At 30.5% G+C, this 14,123-nt stretch overlaps 1 protein-coding gene across 2 annotated transcripts; it reads left to right on the top strand.

Annotated features, from left to right (window-relative positions):
* The first annotated feature begins 398 nt into the window (after nt 1-398).
* LOC117931198 (protein FLX-like 4) lies at nt 399-8,608 on the top strand. 2 transcript variants are annotated; one of them, XM_034852111.1, is made up of 4 exons: nt 399-549; nt 6,247-6,872; nt 7,656-7,795; nt 7,889-8,608. In XM_034852111.1, the coding sequence occupies exons 2-4, from the start codon at nt 6,319-6,321 to the stop codon at nt 8,104-8,106; spliced, it is 912 nt and encodes a 303-aa protein (XP_034708002.1). In that variant the 5' UTR covers nt 399-549; nt 6,247-6,318; the 3' UTR covers nt 8,107-8,608. The 2 variants fall into 2 exon arrangements, with proteins under 2 accessions (XP_034708002.1, XP_034708003.1); XM_034852112.1 differs by lacking the exon at nt 399-549 and having other exon boundaries at nt 6,210-6,872.
* Nucleotides 8,609-14,123: the final 5,515 nt, after the last annotated feature.

The following is a 14,123-nucleotide window of genomic DNA, read 5'->3' on the forward strand; positions in this document are numbered from 1 at the left end:
TAAAATAGAAAATGATATTTATGTAAAAAAAATGAGTTACTTTTCCTGAAAAAACATGGGAATGGTTAGATTTATGATTTGAGGACTATTTCATCCATTTTAACTAAGTAATTCTATTTTTAATTAAAAAAAATTGTAAATTCAAGTTTTGAAAGGGTGGAACTTGGAAATATATATGTAAAAAAAAAAAAAGGTAGTAAAGGACAGCTCCGTTATTTGATTGGCTAATAATCTTATAAAAATCATTGAAGAATATAATTATTGTTTTGACCAAAAGATTCTCCATAAATTTTTAAAAAATAAAATAATAATGAAAATGATGAAAGGAAGGAGATTTGAGAAAAAAATTGCCCATATAGTTGAAAACTTGAAACCAAACTATATATAAGGGACTTGAATTCCACTGGCAGCCACCGCTTGGACGCCAATGGTAGCCCCATATGGGAAGAAAGCCATGGCCTCTCACATCTCTCTATAACGCCCTTCTCTCCCCAGTACAAACCCCACCCACTGCCCCTCTCCGCCTCTCTACTACTCCTGCCCTCTAAGGTCTGTGCTCTTTATCCACCTCTCTTTCCCTCCATCTGTACGTATCTTTCCGATGCTCGTTCCTCTTTGAAATGCTATTATATCTCTATTTGTCTCTCTTGCTATCGCGTTTGCCTTGTTCGTTTGGAGGGGTTGATTGGAATTCAGAGAAAATGGTGGGTTTCTGGTGTTTGGGTTTTGGGTCTATTGAAATCGCCGCCACCAATGGCTACGTTGGGGGGGCAGACTCTGAGTTTTGCTTAGATTTATCTGTTTTCAATACACCCATGGATTAAAGTTTTTTTCTTTGGCTGTCGTGAGTGCAGTTTTGGATAATGTATTGCTTTTAGTATATCGGGTGCTGGATTGTTTCTTAATCTTTTTGCTTTACAAGTCAATACTAGCCTTTGCTCAAGGGTTTGGAGCTTGTTACAAATTTTGAGTCCATTGATTAGGGCATAGGTATGAATGATAAATAGTCCCAATTATCAATTTCGTTTTATATGGGCTTTTGTTTCTTCTGATGATCAGTTGCTTTTGCAACATCCAACAACTCATGGCACCATTTCACTTCCTGAATTAGTGAGAAAAATGAAAAGAACAGCCCTTTGAATTTTTTTTTTCCCATCTCAGTTATTTTTATGGGATCCAAATGGAATGTTTAACAGTTCTTATGCTTGGATATTGGTATTGTTTTATATGTTTTTTTGGACTAATTTTGCTCTGTGTGGAAGCAATGATGAGACTGAGATTTCCTGGAATAACTATAATTGGAAGGCCTAGTAAAGTCTTTGCCTTGAAATTACATCAGAGAATATGTGGATGACATTTTATTGCAAATTTTACGATATTATTGCTTTATTTACTGTGAAAACTGGCTATACTTTCTTTTGGTGTACTTGGCATGACTTTTTTCTGTTAATAGAGTATGCTGTTTTGGAGGTCACCGCAGTAGTCATGAATTGAATCTGCAATCCCACCCTTTATCAAATAAAGTAAAAAATGATAATAATTCATGAGTTAGATTAAAAATCAATGGCATTTTTTGTTATGTTAAAATGTTGATTTGATTGCATGAATACAAAAAATTTGATTTCTTTCGGTCGAAATAGCATTGATATTGCTAAAATATTTATGGGAATGATTTGCATGGCAAACAATGACAGCAAAGAAGGATGATCTGTTGCCAATGAACTTTGTGGTAACTATGTTATAACCATCTAGAACTCAACATAGCTAAGGCATCTCTCTCCCGAAGCACATGCTTGCTATCTTTCATGCACGCATGCATGCTTGTGGACATACATATTATCTATGGCACTGCAAAGTGAGATGGTCCTTGAACCCATGCCAGTTTTTTTCTCATGTTCATGCCCATGCAGAAAACTTTCTGTTAGGTAGCACAAGACAAACCGTATAAAGAAAAAATAAAAATAAATCAAGGTCTTATTTACAAATACACATGAGGTGAATTTTGTCCTAAATCATTCTTTTGCCCAGATGAATAGCTATTCTTTATTTAAGGCATTGGAGGTTGAGACTTGTGTTAGATGCATGTGGATATGTTCATTAGGTGTTGGTATGTGTGTAGGTATTGAAGTTTTGGTATGTGTCTAGGTATCGAAGTTATTTAATCTCTTGATGCTAGAACATGAGGACATGGTTAAATAATCCAGTTTCCATTTTTTGTCACTCTATAACAGATGCTAAACTTGAAGTATATGTCTAATGTAGAGTGTTTGAAAGAGGTACTTAATTCATATCAATGCTACAAAAAAAAAAAAAACAAATAAAAAGAGTGCAAGGTAATCTAGAATGAACTAAGAACTTGTTTTTTTTTTTCTAATCACTGGACACATACGCTGTGTAAATATATGAATAACGGGCATGTTGGACACAAGTTCCATACCCATTCCTTCCTATGCGATATCTATGGGTATGTCACATAGTTTGGAGTTATGTGTAATATAATGGTGGAATAACTTGGTTAACTGAAACAACCAGTGTGTTTCCTTTCTCTTTTCCATGCCATTTAACCATCTTTCTGTTACTTCCGCTTCATTCTGTCATAACTTTGCAATCATTGAAACAAATGTCCTGTTTTAGGTCTGATATTTTGGGTGTCCCTTCCTTTTTTCATGCTTGAAACTTTATAGTTTGTTATGAATGCAGGTTTATTTGAATGGAAGTATGAATACTATATTTGTTATATATCTTCCTTCCCATAATCTATCAACAAAAATGTATATTCCTTCCCATAAATTATTTGCTATATTTCTTGCTTCCCATATATGATACAATGTTAATTTATTATTTTCTTGTGATACGTAAAGGCATATTATTAGAAATGGCAAGAAATGATCATTTATAATTTTTGTTAGGTTGATGTATGTGTTTGGATTCTCCTTTTAAAGTTCTCACAATTAAACATCTTTTAACTCTTTCATGTTTTGTTGTTTTCTTTTGGAGGAGGGAAAGGGTTGGTTTGGTTGTTCACCAAATTTTGGAGTTCATTTTATCTTAGCTAGAATATACTGTTTTTTGGCCACAGGTTGTCATTAAGGTGGTGCTTATGAACCTAATAATCTATTTTTTATATGTATACATCTTTTCTTGTGTACCTGTTCACATCTGTAAATTTCTGCAACACCCTGTCCATAGTTTTAAGTCTTGAAAAGAATCATGATGGCAGTTTGCAAACTAAATGTGATGAGAATGCTTTGGAAGTGATCTACTTTCATGTGTCTTCTGTTTTTTTCTAAATCTGCCTATTCAATCACGACCTCTGCAATAATGGTATCTTGACATAATCATCAATGCTTTTTTGGATGATTTTTATCAAAATCAAGGGATATTTTTGCCTTATTTATCATTGATAATTTTTTGTCTAAAATCTATTTCAAAGCATCAAATGTAGGTTCCTGTGCAGTTATTGTGTATTAAAACTAGCATCCAAAATCTAAAACATATTTGTCCTTAAATTTTTCATTCAGTAGAGTAACAAAATAATAGTCAAATGCAATTACTAAGATTTCTAGCTTATTCCTTCCAAAATGTAATTATTTATTGACAGTTAGAATATAAAATTACCGCCAAATGAAAAATCAACTTTATTGGCATATGACTTCTTTCTATGAGTAAATACATAATCAATTACAAAAAATAAAATTAATGGCTTTCACCCTTGAGGCCTGGCTCAAGCATGGTTTTAAAAGGCACGCTTAAAGCATGCCTAGGTCCAAGGCATAACCACTCTCTAGTTGTAGCTCCTTGCTCGTCCATACACGCACCTTGTTGAAGAGCTTGCCTTGTCTATTTTACTTTTCTTTTTTAAACATTTTTATTCTTGAAGTTTCTATTGTATATTGAAATTTATATAATTTTATTACTTTTTTGTTGAATGTTTCTTTTAAATGTTTGGAATCTTAATTTTTTCATTGATTAGATTAGATTTTGAATCATATTTTATAAAATTAATATGCATCCTAAGTCATGTTTTACTCCACTCAAGCATGTGCCTTGTGTTGCTTGTGCATAAGTTGTAGGAGACTCTTGTGCCTTAGGTGCGCCTTTTAAAACTATGAGCTCAAGTGGCCAAGGGTTGGGTTGGGGGTGTGGCGGGTTCCAAGATCGACTCCCTAGACAGAAACAAAAAACAAAAAGGGAAAAAAATGTTGCCTATTAAAAAAAATGGCAGCCTTGGGTTACTAACTATAATTATTCATTGTATTATTCTTGTTTGATTCGGTTTTAGGGGTCTGCCTTGTTGATCCCTTGGAACATGGATAACCGTTCAAATATGCTCATACTTCCTCTTCAGGGGTTTTACTTTTCTCTTGTGTCACTGGTGAATTACCTTTTACCTTGCACCTTCACCTAGCCAAAGAGGGATTTTGTCATTTGTGGGGCAAAGACATCAACAGAAATCTGCCTATGGGGAGAGATGAGCATTTTCTTTTAGTGGGCACATTTCTTCTTTTTGTTAGAATTCGATTAATTCCAAAGATTTTGGGCCCTTCAAACTAAGACACGTCCCGACCAACTCTAAAGCCCTCAAACCTCACTGAAGAGGGCTTCAGTGATATGTGCAGCTTGTGTCTTGATTGTATTCATGACCAAAGGACGCCATTTGGTCCTCTTGCAGGTCTAACACGAGCAAGATTTTTCCCCTTTTGAAGACTTAACATGAATGCTATTTTGTCATCTTGAATGTTTAACATGATTTCTTTTGTTTGCTTCCTGTTATTCAAGCTAAAATTCTGATAAAATGGAAATTTAGTAGATTTTTTTAAATAAGTAATAAATGGCCTAGGCACCAAAAAGGTGCACAGCAAAGGTAAGGCTTTATCCCAGCGCCGTGCATCACCCGAGCTTGATTGGGTGTTTCAGTCCTTTTCTTCCTAGTATTTTGCTTTGAGCCATTTGGGAGCTATGTTTAAATTTAACCCACCATAGCTATGGTGTGTGACTTATCTCTCATTTTGAAAGAAACCTGCCGAAAACACGTGCTCTTTCTTGCATCTGCTTGGTCATTTTGATGGATACCATTTGTATCTTTCAATGGTACTTGTTTGGCTGTTTCCATTTAAATATCTAATTGTTTGGTAGGCTTGTAACTTCAATGTTGTTTTCGATCTTTGTGTTATGTTGTATTAATTATTTTAAATCACCCCTTTTGCATTATTTCTTTTTAATGCTTACAAATTTTCCAATTCCATATAGTTGGCTGTTCAAATTGTATGTAATCACACTAGTACTTGGTTGTGCCATTTTTAGCTCAGGTGTGTATCTTGGGTTGGGCCTTCAGTTCAAGATACCTTTGTCCCATAGGTGTGCCTTGCACCTTGGATTCACCAAAGCTCCTTCATCTCACTAGAATAATCTATATTCCTTTATTCTAGCTACTTTCAGACCTGTGTTTTTTCTCTTTCATCTAATGATCCCCCTTTTGGTCTTTCTCAGTTGAATAAATTCTCCGGCAAATGCCAATGGGCAATTATTTAATCTTTTTTTTTTTCACTCCCTCTCTTCTGTATTCCTTAGTCGTATGGGAGTGTGTCTTCTATTTTAATTCATGAAATTGTTTCTTACATACATATTTTTGGTTTTTTCTGCTTATGGGATATGGGAAACTGTACTTGGTGCTCCACCTAGTCATCAAATTTCTGTTATTATATTCATGATTTATTCTTCTGCCATTGATTTGGGACATTTGGATGTTCTGTGGAAATGAAAGTGTTATTGAAGGCACATATTCATCAATTAGAATGGACTAATATGTGACAAGAGTTAAGACTGAAGTCATTGCAAAGAATAGTCATCACAATGGTATTTCCTGCTTTGCTGATTTGTTCTACTTTTATAGGAGTCATTGCATAGGAATCTTGATGGTATCTCATTTATTACTGATTAATTCTGTTTAATATCGATATTTGGTATTTGGGATGCCTAGTAATTTCTTGTCAATGTAATCTTAATTTTAAGCTTTTGGAATCTCCACATAATATAACTCAAGAACTTAAGTTAAATGACTGATTTCAATAGAAAGCTGACAGTTTTCTTGAAAAGGGTTTCAAAAGAATTTTTTTCAGTTAAACTAGATATTGCTTTAAAGCAGGAATTTTGCTTTAATTTAATCATGCATTCATGCTGACTTACTTTTCTTGTTTGGTGTAATCAAGCCTCTTTTTTGTTTTCATTTTTCATGCTAAATTGCAGGTATCTGCTCCTGACATCTCTGTTCTGAATTGCTGTTAATGCTCATCTTAGTCTGATTGGATTGTCAGACAGATGGCTGCCAGAGGACACCGACAACCATCTTTTGAAGGACGAGCTGCCCAAGCTCCTGGGATGATGCGGCATGGTCCGTTTCCTGGATCGGGGCATACTGTTGGCCATCGCTCCTTGGAGACAGCTCCTCATCCTGACATTGCAGAGAACAAAATGCTTGCTCAGGTAGCAGAAATAGAACGACTTGCAGGAGATAACCATAGACTGGCTGCTACTCATGGGGCTTTAAGGCAGGAGCTTGTTGCTGCACAGCATGAAATATCAAGAATCAAGGCACAAATAAGGAGCATTGAGACAGAAAGCGATATTCAAATTAGGGTTTTGATGGAGAGGATTGCAAAAATGGAAGGAGATATTAGAGCTGGTGAGCATGTTAAGAAGGAACTGCAACAGGCACATATAGAGGCACAGAGCTTGGTCACTGCTAGACAAGAACTGACCACTCAAGTTCAACAGGCCACCCAGGAATTGCAGAAAGCCAATGCTGATGTTAAAAGGCTCCCAGAATTGCATGCTGAACTTGATAGTATGGGTCAGGAACACCAGAGGTTACGGTGAGTGAAGCAGGCTTTTAAGATTCTTCTATTGATGTTTTCATTTGACAATCAGATCAGTTGTGGAACCCCTTCTCATAGGTTTTGAAGGATTTTATGGCTACCACTAGGCTCCATGAAGGAGTTTTGGCTTGTTTTTGCACCCCCTGAAAAAGTCTCAAATCTTGCCTCCCAAATGATTTTGCAACTGAATCACACACCATAAATTTAAGTACCAAATTTCTCTTCAAATATGCATTTTCTCTTGGATGATCAGATCCTTGGACCCATATTTTTTATCAATAATGATATGAATACTTTCCAATCTGCTGTTGCTAATTGCATAGTGCAATTCAATGGTATTTGGTACCTGGGAGTTGCTTTGTCATTTCAGTGAAAACACAGAGAGATATGGTTACATTTTGAAAGGAATCAGAGTTGGATTTACTTGATGTCCCATATTCAGCTGGAATGGCTAAACAGCCCTTGGTTGGCATTATATAGAATGCTGTAATTTGTAACGGGGGGGCTTGGAGATCAAACTTGCATCTGCATTAATATGTAGGGCTGACATCATAATCATCTTGATCACTTCATACTAGCTGTCACTTGAATTTGAATGATGCTGGTTATGTTAGATATAAGCTGGAGAAATTTTGCTGCTTAGACAATCAAGAGTCAAAACTAACTCTCTCTGTTTCTTTTCCCTTCCTTTTTGTTGTGATGGATTCCGCAATATATGATGCATCAAATAGTATAAATATCAGTCTGATACTGTTTTGATTTGTTGTTTGGGGAAAAAAGTTCTACATTTGAGTATGAAAAAGGTTTAAATGTGGACCAAGTGAGGGAAATGCAAGAAATGGAGAAGAATCTGGTGGTCATGGCCAGAGAGGTGGAAAAGCTGCGTGCAGAGGTCTTGAATGCTGAGAAGAGAGCACATGGTAAGCTTTCTTTGATGTAAATTTGTAGTTCTTTTTAGTTGAAATCTGTCTTAAAGGTTTCATTGTACCTGTACTAATCCCATCCATATGCAGCTCCAAACCCTTACAGTGGTGCCTATCCAGAGCCTTCATACCCACCTCCTACTCAAGGCAGTGGTGCCTATATTGACAGCTACGGGAGGCCTCATGCTCAGATGATTGCTGGGACACCGAGTGCAGGAATGATTCCATATGGCAGTGTAGCCGTCCCACCTGCTAGTAGTGGTGCTGCCTGGGGGGCATATGACCCCAACTCACATACTCAGCATTAAAGGAGGAGAAGCTGCCATTAGAGCCTGTCTACAAGCTTTTCTGCCTTACCCAGCCCTGCTGGAGCATTTACAATAAAATGCTCAGATTCAGATCCTTCTCTTGAATTGCAGAAAAATTTTCTTATTTTGATTAAAATTCAGAAGTCATAGACATGGGTTAAAATCAAAGTTAAGCATACTTGGTTGACATGTTTTGCATATTGGGGTCTGTCTATCTTGATGAGCTCTGCAAGAATGGTTGTGTATCCAATGGGTTGGCAGGGAAGTAGAGTGAAATTTATGTTTATATATGTGGAGCAAAGTAGATATGGTGATTTATTGATCAGGGCCATGAGAAGTGGGAAGAAATGGAATTCAATTGGTTTTTGAAGTGGTTTTACTGGATTTATAAATGTTCCTTGAGGACCATGATATGGTCAATGGTTCATGAACCCTGATCTACTTTGTCTATAGAATCGAATGAGACATGCTTTTAAGGTATATGTATGTATATATAATTAAAGGAAAATGATAGGTTACTATGAACTTGCAATCTTGCATATTGAAAGTGTATGATGAAATATAAGTTGTTAAATAAGGGTATAAATATATGGGATCCTACTTAGAATATAAGCAAGTGAGATTAAAGTTCAAAAGGATCTATCAAGTGCAAATGAATGGGACTAAAAGAGGGTATAAAATGACAAGATTGAATTATATGTATGACATTATGATTGGTCTTGTTTTTTAGGGGTATCATAGCATGACCCAAATTTTTATTTTTTGTTTCTGCCTTCAAATAAAAAATATTTTAATAATTACTTCTTGCAGTATATTTCACTAAGAAATAACTTTTAGGCATGTTTGATAACTGTTTTTTATTATTTAAAACAAAAATAATAATAAAACATGTTTAACATTGACTATTTTATGTTTTTTATTTTTAATAACATATTAATAATAGAAAATTGGATGTTTTTAAAGAACATGTTTAATTGTATTTTATTGTTTGTACTCGTTTTTTTAGGGTTATTTTGAAAAATAATTATATAAACACGTAGAATGATTAAAAGTAAAACATTAGATATAAAAATTATTTTAAATATATATTTAAAAATATTAAAACGAGGTTAAAAACATTACAGATTCTCAAACAAACTTTTATTTTACAAAATACAAAAAATAAGCTCTTAAAAACTATTTTTCAGAACTGTTTTTTAATACGGTTACCAAAAAAAGCCTTAATTTTCCATTTTAAGAGTAATTGGAATGTTTTGGATTTTTATAATCGTATTTTCATTTTTATTTGTTTATGAATTGTATAAATATTGTATTTCCATTTTTTTTTTTGTTTAGGTGCCAAACCCATATTTATACTAGTGTATTCTATTAAATCAATAACCATAATAATAAAGTATTTTTGCAAATATGTTATATAAATTATAAACTAAGCACAAGCAAATTTTATTGCTTTGATATGATATTCAAACGTTTGAAGAAGTTCAAACTTCAAACATAAACACAACCCCTCCATTTCAAGTCATTTCATAGGTCATTTTGAAAATTGTTGCTTTTAAAAATAAGAATAAATTTGTATTTTAAGATTTTTTTTATTTATTATTATTTTTAGTTTTAAACTGATTTTATATATATATATATAAGCATGATGTATTTAATACTTATGACTTTCAACATCTATAAAGTTTCTAATAACAATCTTGAAGACTAAGCCCGATGAAGAAAACACTTAAATATAATAGTTAGACACAAACTCTATCAAATTCATTGAAGCTGTTTTTGTTTTGATTTTATCTGATAGTTAAAGTTAAAATTGAAGTCATTATTTTTTAACGATTGATATTATAAAAGTTTTATTTAGTATAAAAGAAGTATTTATGTTGAAATAAAAAAATCAGGTATGTTGAGAAGTAATATTTTTACTGTTTTTTATTTTTATTTTATGTATGCATTTTTTGTTAAACTTAAAATAAAAACTTTGACTTTTCAAAAACTCATCCAAAATACTTCGTAGAAGGACAATGATAAGCAATTATCCATTCATAAGTCTAATTGCTAGTCTCTTTTTGGGTTGGACTTATATCAACCAAATTTTGAAATATCAATAAATATAGATATATTGATACTTGGATTTTATGGATATATTAAAAATATTGGAAAAATATTGATGAATATTTAGTCAAAAATATTGTTCAAAATTCATGAAAATACTTAAAAAAAAACTTTCAAAAAATAATAAAATAAAGAAGATTAGACATATTAAAGTTATTTTGTATGTGTAATTGCTATAAGTATGATTAAAGATAATATTTATCAATTTTTTTTTATAAAAAATTAGCTTTATTTCCATTAGGGGGTATTTGGTACACAGGAATGGGGAGTAAGAATAGACATCTCATTCATTTTCTCACTTATTCCTATGTTTTGATAAATATTAAGAAGACATAAATGAAATAAAAATTTATTCAAGCAGAAATCAAATCTAACTTATAAATCGGATTTGCATTCATCAAAAGTAGGTGGTATTCTGATTCATTAAACCCATTTGATAATATAAAATAACCTAAATCTACTATTTTACCGTCTTATCTCATTCTTCAAGCTCGATGCTTATCTTCTTTGCAAAGCTAAAGACCTAACAAGTGATTCTCCCAAACTGAATCAACAAGTCATTCTTCAAAATTTATTTATTTTAAATAAAATAAAAAAATCTTTTAAATTATATGGAAGGATGTTACTGTAAATTTATTTCTTTTTTTATTTCCATTCTTTTTATTATCAAACATTGGAATTGAAACAAATAATCATTCAAATCTTACATTCCTAAGTTTATCCAAATGCTAGAAATGGAATCATCAAATTCATTTCTATCTACTAAGAAATAGGAATGAAAACAAAATATTCATTTTCATTCCCTATTCCGATTTTAAAAATACTTTTATTGAAACATGTTTTATTATATTTCAAACAAAAAATTAAATTGATTTATATAAATTTTTTTATTTGAGATTTAATTTATAAAATTTTATTACTTGTGGTGACAACCTTTGATATTGATTTATTTAAATAATTAAAATTATAAAAAAATTATAATAATAATTTATCTTATCAAATTAATTTAAATTTATAAAATATTAGATCTTCAGTATTATTATTATTTTTTTATATTTTAGCCTTTTTTTAATAAATTTGTATTTTTAACATTTTAAAATAAAAATATTCAAAATAAATAAAATTAAAAAGGTACATATAAAAAAAATTTAAAAGTGAAATGATAGTAATTTTTTAAAATAAGATTAATGAGATAAATGATGATATATGGTTTTTTTTTAATATTTAATTATCATATAAATAATATAAAAAAAACTTGTTAAGAAAATTATAATGATTGTTTTTATATTTTTAGTAATCAATTATATAAAATTTAACATAAAATAATTAGAATTAATTTATTTAGTAAAATTTTCTTTTAATAATGAACTTTAATATAGTAATATGTATATCTATTAAATAGGGCAAGCTTGCCCAGTGGTGGCCATGTTGAAGCCCAAATCTTTTGGCCATGCTTCTCAAGAGGCATCAAATTTGGATCAGATAGAGATGTTTTAGAACTTGCTGTGATACCATTGTAATCACAAATTACTCTTCCAAGCCAATTTGAAATTGAATGGGGTGCAAAATTTGGTTGGTCCTCTTAATTATTCTCCTAAGAAATTTGATTTGGGTCTTGATTTTGATTGGACCTTGGCATGCCTGGACTTGGGCTTGGACTTTGGTTTTTCTTTTAACTTGGGTTTAGGTTCTGGCTTGACTTGGGCCCATACTTGAATTTTGGCTTGGGCCTATGTTTGGATCTTGGGCTTGGATCATAGCTTGGCTAGGTCCTTATTGGACTTTGGCTTGGCTAACGCTTGTGAAGGGTACAAACTTTTGATCTTAGATCGAAGATATCTTGAGCATAGAAGTTTTCTTGTGTCTACTTATGTGATTTTGAAAGTCAAAGAGCCCCCTCTATTAATAAGGATTGAGAGAAGATTTTTTGAATAGTTTTTCTAATTAAATATTATTCTTTAATTAAAATTAATATTTAGAGGGATTTTGAGACATGTCAAAATATTTTTCTTTAATTAAAAAATAATATTTAGAATCCTCGAAAAGCATATCTAAATATTTTTTCAATTTATTTTTGTAATGATGAGCACAAAAAAATTGTTATGATTAGGACGGGTTAGTTTGATTGATGGCTAACCTGTATTCAATTTGAATTAAAAAACAATCCATATGAGACTAACTCAACCAGATCTCTAACCCGAGGCACTAAATCCAAGCCTAATCCAATTCAATTTTCTAATCTTGAGTTGAATTCGGATTGATTGGGTTAAATTCTAATTGGTTGGGTTAATAGAGTTGTATAATTCTAAATCTATCTATAATTTTTTTTTTAATTATATATATATATATAAATTTAAATAGTAAATAACATAAAATTTTAAGATAACAACAAAAAAGTAAAAAAAATAAACTTATGTATATTTCTAAAATAATGAAAAGTATATGATATAGATAATTTGATCATTTTTCTTAAAAATTTAAAAAGAAAATAAATGTTATTATATAAAAGAATTTATATTATAAAAATATTAAATTGGATTTGAGTTAGGTTCGATTTGCTTAAACCTTGGTCTAAGCCCAATTAAAAGTGAGTTGAGTTGAAAAAAAAAAACATAATTTAAATATAATCCAAGTATTAAAAATGATTGTCAAAACCCGTTTGAATATCGGGTTAGGTTTGAGTTAGCCAATCCGCTAAAGTTGCACCCCCTCTAAAAACCAACTCATGTTAAGACACCGTTAAAGTTAGTCTTAGCTTAGACTAGTTTAATGTTGGGAAAATAGTAGAATACGATGTGCTAGATACCAGTCATTTATTAAATTAATGTGAATGATCCAACATGATAACTTTACCTTTATTCAACCTTTTTTTCCTTCTTTGTTTGTTTTCCTAGGATTGAAAACAAATTGGAAAGGGAAAAGTGAGTTTTCATTCATTAATTTAAAAAAATATAGAAAAAGAACATAACTTTTATAAATCAGTTTTATTTTTATTCATTTAAAAATATTTTAAAATATTTGTACTTTTTCATAAGTCAAAAATTTATTTTCTAAAATACTTTTTTACTTGATAATATTAAATAAAATTATTAAAAAATTAATCTATCATTTTAATTTGATAAAAGTATTTTAGAAATTGATATATTATAAATTTTTCTTATATAATACATTCTTTAAGATCCTCAAGTGATAAATAAAATTGAATAATTTTTTTATTTGACGTAAAAAATAAAATAGGAAATTTTAAAAATTAAATATAATTAAAACTAAAAAACTTAAAAATAAAATAAAATATTGGTTCTCATTGTATTTCCAACCCTTTTTTTATATCTATATTTTCTCCTAGTGTCATGTAGGAAGTGAAAATTAATGTTTTATTTTTATATTTTTAATTATAAAGTTTTCTTTAGTTTGAATTGTATTTTAAAATTTTTAAATTTCTTATCTTAATAGGTTCTCATAATAAAAAAAAATGTCAATTGGTATTATTAACTTGAAAATTTAAATGTGATTTTAGGGAAAAAAAAATACTTTACTTGTGAAAAAGTGCAAGTATTTTAAAATATTTTTAAATGGACGAATATAAAACTAATTTATAAGAGTTGAGGTTTTTTTTCTATATTTTTAAAATAAGTGAATCAAAATCTACTCTTCCCAATTTTACCATATATTCATTTTTTTTTCTATTACTCTTTTGATTATGTTGGATTGAAAAAAAAATGGGAAAAAGTGAAAAAATAGAAATAATAATTAAGAAAAAAATATAAAAATCAAGAAAATAGGTAAAAGAAAAAATAATAAAAAATTATATGTATATATATATATATATATATATAATTTTATTATAATAAATTAAATTATTTGAAAATATAATTTTCTCAAATTTTTAGATAATTTAATAAAAATTA

Source organism: Vitis riparia, chromosome 14, assembly GCF_004353265.1.
Source record: "Vitis riparia cultivar Riparia Gloire de Montpellier isolate 1030 chromosome 14, EGFV_Vit.rip_1.0, whole genome shotgun sequence".
Taxonomy (NCBI): domain Eukaryota; kingdom Viridiplantae; phylum Streptophyta; class Magnoliopsida; order Vitales; family Vitaceae; genus Vitis; species Vitis riparia.